Source organism: Solanum tuberosum, unplaced genomic scaffold (genome assembly GCF_000226075.1).
Source record: "Solanum tuberosum cultivar DM 1-3 516 R44 unplaced genomic scaffold, SolTub_3.0 scf00275, whole genome shotgun sequence".
Lineage (NCBI taxonomy): Eukaryota > Viridiplantae > Streptophyta > Magnoliopsida > Solanales > Solanaceae > Solanum > Solanum tuberosum.
In genome coordinates this window covers 653909-663005 of record NW_006239202.1, presented here as the reverse complement: position 1 = coordinate 663005, position 9097 = coordinate 653909, and the positions used below count along the sequence as shown (strand labels likewise).

The 9097-nt window shown below is 36.7% G+C and overlaps 1 protein-coding gene and 1 pseudogene across 1 annotated transcript; one reads left to right on the top strand and one right to left on the bottom strand.

Moving 5' to 3' along the window:
- Positions 1 to 1635: 1635 nt before the first annotated feature.
- On the top strand, positions 1636 to 6551 carry LOC102600193 (rhomboid-like protein 14, mitochondrial; annotated as a pseudogene).
- Positions 6552 to 6757: 206 nt separating this feature from the next.
- On the bottom strand, positions 6758 to 8364 carry LOC102603219 (pollen-specific leucine-rich repeat extensin-like protein 1). The gene is made up of 3 exons (XM_015314083.1): positions 8233 to 8364; positions 7268 to 7924; positions 6758 to 7156 (listed from the first exon to the last, which is right to left on the bottom strand). The coding sequence occupies exons 1-3, from the start codon at positions 8324 to 8326 to the stop codon at positions 7125 to 7127; spliced, it is 783 nt and encodes a 260-aa protein (XP_015169569.1). The 5' UTR covers positions 8327 to 8364; the 3' UTR covers positions 6758 to 7124.
- Positions 8365 to 9097: the final 733 nt, after the last annotated feature.

The window sequence follows — 9097 nt, the reverse complement described above, 5'->3', positions numbered from 1 at the left end:
TGTGAATTTTGGGTCAACTTCAAACGACCATAACTTTTAGTATAGGATGAGTTAGGTGCCACATAAGATGTCAAATGAAAGGTCTTTGAATCCTCTTTCCAATGCCACCATATTTGCTAAATTTTGAGTTCGAATGAGGGATATATACTTGTTTGAAGTTAGCCTATTCAGTTAAGGAAATTTACCTGAATTAATGAGAGGTATTTTGGTATTTTCCTTACCCCATCAACTTTAAATGTTTTTAGTAATATTTTAGGGGTCTAAACTGATTTGGGTCAGTTTTCACAATCCTAAATACTCATAGGATTTTGAGAGATCAAGATTCTTGCAATCTTCGAGGGGTTTTCACCAAGGATTTGATCCTAAGAGGCATGTATGCTTCCATAGTGATGGGTTCGTTCACCCACACGCCAAACATGATTTACATTATCGAATTCATCCATAAAAATTGAGAAATTTGAGTTCTTGATGAGTGTTCTTGAAGTTTTGTTCTCCATTCTTGAATTATGATGTTTGGTTGAGTTCTTGAGGCGAAAATCTTGTCAATGAGTATTGTTCTTAAAGGTTTTCCAGTAGATTTTCATGTAAACAAGTTGAGTAAACGAATCTAAGAGGATTCGGAAGAAACCAACTCGATTCTAGGCGAATTATGGTTAGAAAATGAGAAAGAAAAGTTCGTCGGATATTCTGGGCAGGGGCTGGCGTGCCGCGCCAATAGTGCGCCAGAACTGCGCCTCTAAAGTTCAAGGGCTGGCGCCCCGCGCCACTCAGTGCGCCAGGGTCGCCTGCCCCGTCCTTTTTTCGTCTGTTGTCCCGTCTGAGTTCTTTTAGTGTAACTATTGTATCACTTAACATAATTTATACAAAAATCTTACTAGTTTTAAAAGACCAAAATTGTTTTAAAAAAATGGAAAAATATATATAACTAAGATGGTAATAGAAGCAAAATGAATTAAAAAGTGGATTTTTAATTTATTCAAATTTGAAGACCAAAAGGAATTTTTAAAAATATTTTGATATCAGAAAAATATTATATTTATCAATAAAAAATAGTATTTAATAGTTGGTAAATATATTTTTAGGTAAAAAAGAATAAATTTGAATTATTTCTAATTGGTTAATAATGTTTTTAAATCAAATAAGTGGAAGTAGAACACTTTCGAATTATTTCTATATGTTACTGATATTTTTGATCCAATAGGTTGAAGGAGAATTCTAAACCATTTGTAATACTCCCTTCATTTTAAAAAGAATGACCTAGTTTTCTTTTTAGTCTGTGTAAAAAAGAATGATTTCTTCCTTTTTTTGGCAACACTTTAACTTTAACTTTAACTTTAACTTTAACTTTAACTTCAACTTTAATTTGACATGTTTAAGACCACAAGATTAGATGACATTTTGGTATATTTGACATAACTTTAATTTAGAACTACAAGATAAAATTTTTCTTTCTTATCTTAAACTCCGTTTCAAGTCAAATTATGTCATTCTTTTTGAAACGGTGGGATTAATATTATTTTTGAACCTTGTGTTTTATCAACAGTGCTACCCGACTGAATGTGTCGGGTCGGGTCGGATCGGATCGGATCCGGTCATCAATCGAAATTACAGGAAGGAGAAGAAGTATCTGGACTACTCTTTTCTTGTCGAACAAGATTCGCAAGAGAAATCCGAATCCCTTCAAAAACTCACCGCCAATTCAAAAGTTCCACAAAAAAAGACTGGAGAACTTTTTTTGTTAATACAAATTTCAGTCAATTCATTTGTTTGTGCAGCTAAAGCAGAATCTCTCAAAATCAAGAATGGAAAGAGGAAGGGGAAGATGGAGTTCACTTTCACGTGGGATGCTACCTCTATTAGCGCTGCATACAGTGTGAATATTACAGGCTGGACAGAAAACCACCGGTTACAGCAGCACTTGTTGCTGCTAATACAATTATATACTTAGGCCCACCTTTCTTCATTCTATACTTCCTACCATTAATCAAGTATGGTTTAATCCCCATCTCATTCTTAAGGTATGAACCCATTTTCATTTCTTGATTTTTTCGCTATATTATATGGATCGTGCATTTGTTGGATTGGGTGTGATGCTGGTATGGGTCCTTCGTGTAAATTGATCAAATTAAACTAAAAATTGGAAGAAGAACTTCATGTACTTGTGTAATTGCTTGAAGGTGCTGTGTAGAAACGGGCTGCCGTAGGTGGTGTGCAAAGTTTTCAAACTAAACCAAAATTTTGCAAAAAATTATATTTGTATCTGAAAGTGATATATTCAGGGAGTTATACTAACTTTAGAAAATACCTAGATTTATGGGGAGACCATGGGCTTACATGTCCCATAAAGTAGGCTATAAATTCGCCACTCTTTGGATTGACTTAAATAGTTGATTATCTTTAACAAAGACATATTCTTAGCAAGTTCACACTTATTCGTAGAAAGGAATGGTGGGTGTTATGGTACTTTTGTGTTTGTTCATTTAGGATGTTGGAGCCATCCTATGTTATTGAATATCTAAAAAATGACTATGCGACCAGTGTTGTCAAAGGTGAAAAGTGTTAAAAAAAATTCTCCACATCTATTGGGGCTTTAAGCTCAAATCCAATTAACTCACAGGGCTTTTATTAGTAGAAATATATATGTAAAATGCAAGAAAAAAGTAACTTAAATTCATAATGATTTCCTTAACAATTGATATATCCTTTTACCAATCATATTTGTTGTTTAGTACCGCTCTATTGTATATAGTACTTGTGGACAATGAAGTGCATGCCTTCATACCTTGTGCCTCACTACTTAAGTGAGGCGAAGTGCCTACACCGAGCTTCAGGGATGAAGTGTGCCTCAGATGAACCTTTGACTTCACTTGATGCAACTCTTAATTCGTTTTATGCCAAAAAAAGGTTTATTTTAATCAGGTAAAAGGGTGTTGATGTCCAAGTTTGAAAATTGTATTGGACTGTCTTCGGTTTTGGCCTAAATATTCTGTCCCCTGGTGCTATCAAATTGAGGATTCTTAAAGCCCCAATTTGAGAAATGAAGTGGCTATGCCAACATTTTTGGTGTTCTGTTTAATTTTTTCTATTTTATTGTTACACACACTTCAGCATATCATCTATCCAACAATCAGCAGCAAGAAAGGGAGAGGTACAACATAAAATAGAAGGTCTTAAAGAATTCATAGCCTTGAATTTTAACTCAACAATCAATTCTTCCCTTTCAAAAGCATCAACTCTCATCTCTTATGTGGAAAATTAAGAAATTAGCTGGCCAATCACAATGATGAAGTTGGAAGTCTCTGTGTTGTATTTTGGCTGTCCAATCACAATGATGAAGTTGGAATTCCATGTGTTGTATTTGAGTGTTTCTTTGTATATATTGCATTATTTTTTCATGATAGATGGAGTGCCATTTTTTTAACCCTACTCTAACATTACCACTCATGTTTTTATGTGGTTATCGAACAGGCTTTTATGTGGTTTTCCCTCTTAAATTAGTTGTTTTCACTATAACTCTGTCCCAGAACTTCTATTTCATTGTTTGATCGGTGCAGACAAAGATGCTCTCAGAATAATAATGTGTTTTTTCCATCATGAGTAGAAATGACATGGAAGGATAAGATGGCAGGCATATTTTATCTAACCGATGTGTCATATCATTGCATCAGGACATTTATGGTATCTCTTGAACAAGTGAGTGTAGAGTAATGGCCCTTGATATTACTGAAGAAAATGTCAATTCCTCCTTACAACTGATTGGGTGTGTGTTTAAGATTTACATGTTTCTGCTCTCTGCTATATATTGCTTGATTATTTTATTTTGGGAAAAAGGACAAATATACCCCCAAACTTTCGAAAATGGTATGTCAATACCCTTCGTAATACTTTTCGTTCATCAAAGCCCTTGCCGTACAATAATCAGCACACATTTACCCCTCCCACTAACGGAGCACTTATTGTGTACACGTGGCGCAATCCTACGCCAAAACCCGAGTTGACCAATTTTTTAACCCAAATTTCAAAACTTACCCATAACCCATTTAACCCACCCGATTTACCCACAAATAAACCCTCTAAAATCCTAAAGAAAAATGAAAATCCTTATTGAATTCATCAAGACCCTGATAGTATCCCTATGAACATTAACATCATTTTTAATCTTCTTCGCACTTTGATAATCCACATACGGCACCACCAGCAACGGGCGGTGGAGGTGGCGGCGGTGGCCGATACCCACACCATCCGTTATTACTGTGAGGATGATAATAAAGAGGATACTGATTTTGATATTTTACAGATCTAGTACCATAACTGGACTGATTGAAATTAAAATGGTAATTCGAATTGGAAGGAGGCGGGTAGTTGGGTGGGGGAGGAGGAGTTAGTAAAGGATAAGGGTTTCAGGAAGGGGGAGGTGTTGTAGAAGCTGCAGGTACGGAGTAGGTTGGGTGGGGAGGTGGTGGGGGAAGGGAAGGACAGGGCGGAGCAATAGAAGAAGAAGGCGGCGGCAGCAACGGAGGAGGAGGGTGGTGGAGGTGATGATTTTGATGCCTTTTACTCCATGAAATTCCCATTTTTTCTTCATTGCAGGAACCATAGGAACAGTAGAAGAAGAATTTTGAAGAAATCAACAGAAGAATTAGAGAAGAAGAATTACAGAAAAGAATAATGGAAAATGTGGGACCCACGTTGTTAAGGGAAAGTGATTAGTATGTTAAGTTGTTGAAAAAATAATTTCAAAAATTAAGCTTTACAAAAACAATTCATTAATTAATAGGAGTATTACAATAAAATTCTTATTATAATCGTATTTTTTAAAACGCGTGTAAAGTTTAACATAAATAAATAAACTTTAGGATTTTTCTTTAGGATTTTAAAGAGTTTATTTGCGGGTAAATCAGGTGGGTTAATTGGGTTATGGGCGGGTTTTTGAAATTTGGGTAAAAAAATTGGTCAACCGGGTTGTGGCATAGGATTGCGACATGTGTACACAATCAGTGCTCCGTTAGTGGGAGGGGTAAATGTGTACTGGTTATTGGACGGCAAGGGCTTTGATGAACGAAAAGTATGACAAAGGGTATTGACATACCATTTTCGAAAGTTCGGGGGTATATTTGTCCTTTTTTCCCTTTTATTTTTGACAAGACATCACTTGATATAGCTTTAAGGGAATGAGAGAGTCAGGTGATCAAAAGTTGTACTAATATTTTTCTCTGCTTTTCCATGATGTACAACATTCTTTAGTGTATTAATTGTGGCACCTTTCTGAAGTTTTGGTCCAGAAAGGATCTTGTGAGTGTTCATATGATGGTTACTTTTGGATGTATCATTTCAGTTCACATTTCTAACTCCATTTGTTCTTTCTGTAGATATTACTTTTTTCTTTAGTGCTAGCAGATCATATGGCCAACTGCTTTCCTGAGCTGCATGTTTTAGTTTTTGGAAGGTCATGTGTCATATTATTCTGTTATTATTTGATGAATAAATATTTTGATTTTGCTTGTGCAGTACAAGGACCTGGAACGATTCTTCCTGTCAGCATTCTACCATTTGGATGATTCTCACCTAGTCTACAATATGCTCTCACTTCTGTGGAAGGGGATTCAATTGGAGACATCAATGGGAAGTGCAGAATTTGCATCGACAGTTGCAGCCTTAGTTGCTATGTCCCAGGGCATCACACTATTGCTTGCGAAGTCACTTCTGCTGTTCTTTGACTATGAGAGGCCCTACTATCAGTAATATGCTGTGGGGTTTTCTGGTGTTCTCTTTGCCATGAAAGTTACTCTCAATGCACAATCAGATGATTATACATATGTTCATGGGCTGTTGGTACTGACTCGTTACGCTGCCTGGGCAGAACTGATTCTCATACAAATGTTCGTCCCTGGTGTCTCATTTCTTGGCCACCGTGGTGGAATACTTGCTGGCCTTCTGTTTTTGCGTTTAAAAGCATTGTATTCAGGTGCAAATCCACTGAGGACAATCATCAGAGGTCTTGGGCATGCACTGAACTGGCCTTTAAAGTTTGTGAACTGTTTATTCCTAAGGCAAAGAATTGGTGGTAGAGGAACCGTTGGCGGGAGACAGACAAGTGATACATCTCAAATGTGGAGATGCCAAGGATGTACATTTGATAATTCATGCTGGTTAAGTGTTTGTGAGATGTGCGGCACAAGTCGTACTGATGATGTGCTGTCATCTCTTAGTTCAACAGATGAGGTTCAAGATCTATCATTGGATGAGTTGCGGTGTCAGAGAATTCAAAGATATGGTAGATGACAAGGGAGATTGGCTTAATAGCTTTCTCTGGAAGTGGTCATATTGACGTAGGATTGTAGATCCTGAAGATGCCATAAATGATATCTTGTATAATGGCTGTGCTTATAGTCAGAGAAAGCAGTAATTACCTTACTGTTCAGGTACAATAGCTGTTCCTCTAACGTATATAAAGGTTGAAAATTTGTAGACATTGTGTTACCCTTTATCTTGTCATGCATCCAAAGAGAAGTTTCCGCTTTAGGTAATGCATGGGAATCCTTTGTTATGTCGAGCATTGACATTCTCTAACTTCCATTTTACTTCAATTGTGTTGTTGTGCTCATCACAATTTTGTCACAAATAGGTAGGATATTCAGCTTCCTGTACTTGACCAGTGTAATTACTAATTACCCTTCCCAATTAAGGTTGTTTGAACGGTATGATTGTTATATCTATCTATAACTAGGAGCATCTTCAAAAAATTCCATGGGCATTGTGCATCGTTTTAGTCTCTTACTATATCTGTCATTAGCACACACTTTAAACGCCTGCTTTAGTGAAGGTAGCATGGATAGGTTGTATCTCTGTTGTATTTTGGATTAGGACTTTCTGGTTTAATTTCTTTATTCAGATAAATTCTTGATTGTTTAATTGAATTATGTTTCATATAAATTGTGAAGTAGCAGTACATCACCATAGAGTTCCTCTACATTAAAGAAGCACAAAGAAACAAAAAAGCTACTAGAGTCTTATCAGTCCTTTTGTAGTAAATAAAAATAACATGCAAAAAATATCGTTTACGTCTGGTCTTGGACATGGCATTGTTGTACAGTCCTCTTGATCTCAAGTGTTGTCTTCCAAGATCAGTTGTACGTGAAACGACACTGATCATAACCTGTCAAATAAGAAACTGGGATGAGTAAGATGAACAATAAGACATGCTATTTTATACAACGATAACACAAAAATTCTTTCCATTGTATTTAATGGAGTTTGAGAGTCTTACTTGGATCAACAGTGACTAGCATGGCAGTGCCTCCAAAGTCACAAGTTCCTCCACCCTGCTTCTTTTTCTGCCAGTAGCTATTGAAAGCATAAGAAGCATGAGAAAGCAGAGTAGTCGGCTGGTAACACGCCCCATTGGGTTGTATGGCATCACAGCCAGCACCAGAACCACAAGCATAGTCCAATGCCTGCTGAATCAAGTCTGCTGGTACCGTTGGCTTAGCCACACACCAAACAGCATTTTCAGGTTTCTTAGAAGGAGGTGGTGATGATGAATGACTACTATTTGGTGGTGGCTGATTAACTGCTGGTGGCTTAGGTGCATTATGCTGTGGGGTTTGTGCAGTTGGAGATGGTGGTGGAAGAGTGGGAAGTAAAGGTGTTGGCATAGCACCAGGAGTAAGAGGAGGAGTGATTGTCCCATATGGAGATGAGTTTTGTGGACTCGGTGGCACGGACTTCAAAGGAGTAGGAGGAGTGGATATCCCAAATGGAGGAGAGTTGATTTGAGGACTAACTGGTGGTACAACTCCTGAAAGAAGAGGAGGAGGAGAAGTATAAGTTCCATATGGAAAAGAGCTTTCTGGACTAGTTGATTCAACCTGGAGGAGTCGTAAACGCTGGTAATGTCCAAGGCTAGGAGTAATCCTGGCTCTATCTGCATTTTCCGGCAAAAACAAAGGCACATGAATTTAGCAGCGGATTAAACTTGACGTTTGTTATTATGAGGCAATTTATGTATTAGTTTATGCACAGATTATTATGCAAGGTGTAGTTATTCTAATACATGTATAATATTTCTCCTAACGAGCGAGTTGACAAGTTGAGCAGAACCCAAACCCTGATATGTACGTGCTGAAAACAAATAGGGAGGGGTTGAGTTAAATATACATTTGATGAGAAGCTATCTATATTCTCTCAACTCAATACCACAACATTTGAATTTTCTTGTATTTGCATACTTACCACTTAAACCAAAGGGACTTGAGGCTACTAGCACTTGATATGTGCTTAAGGCTGCAAGAATGTAGAATTTCATAATGCTGCTTCTTGAATCCATGATAGTCTCTTGAGCTCTGGTAGGCAGCTACAAGCATTGAGACCTGAGAATAAGAAGAGGTAAAGTGGGGTCCTGGAACAGGTAAAAGTCATAACACAGTAAAATTATATTTTGCTCTACAAGCCAAGCCAGAATATATGTTTTCTTCCAATGTCAGGAAACTAACTAATAAATTAAACAAAAAAGGTACTCCTATCAAGCAATAGTTTCTTTTCGAATCTATCTTTTGCTTCCCACCTACTCCAATTTAGCCTGCTCCTAGATGCAACTTTCACATAAACATTGAGCTTTAATGCAAAAGCCATGTACAACACAAGAATTCAACCTTAATACTCTACAACCACACTTCTTAATTACTTTTATTTCATCATCAAGGATTACAATCATTCTACAGCCAAAACAACACTCAAAATTTTAAGTAAAGCTATGCCACAACGTAACTAAGCTAACATGCAAAAATGTAGGATGTGTGTCTCTACTTGTTCAACTTTATATAAGTTTTCAATAAAATATACTTGTCTTGTCCCATATTAGTTGTAATATTTCGCTTTCGAGAGTTAAAGTATGTTAATCTAAATAATTTGTTTTATATATATCATGTTGACATGAGAAAATTGTAACTTGTAGTACTTTTCGTATAATTTTTGAATATATAAATTTTAATTTTTAAATATCGTACTCCCCGTCTCAATTTGTGTGAATTTGTTTGATTGGACATGAAATAAGAGAAAGAAAAAAGGAAAAATTACCTATATGCACACCTTCCCCCCC

Coding starts and splice junctions, on each gene's coding strand:
- LOC102603219 (XM_015314083.1), bottom strand. CDS start 8,326: ATGGATTCAAGAAGCAGCATTATGAAATTCTACATTCTTGCAGCCTTA. Junction 7,925..8,232: donor AAGTCCCTTTGGTTTAAGTG/GTAAGTATGCAA, acceptor CGGAAAATGCAG/ATAGAGCCAGGATTACTCCT. Junction 7,157..7,267: donor GCTAGTCACTGTTGATCCAA/GTAAGACTCTCA, acceptor CTTATTTGACAG/GTTATGATCAGTGTCGTTTC.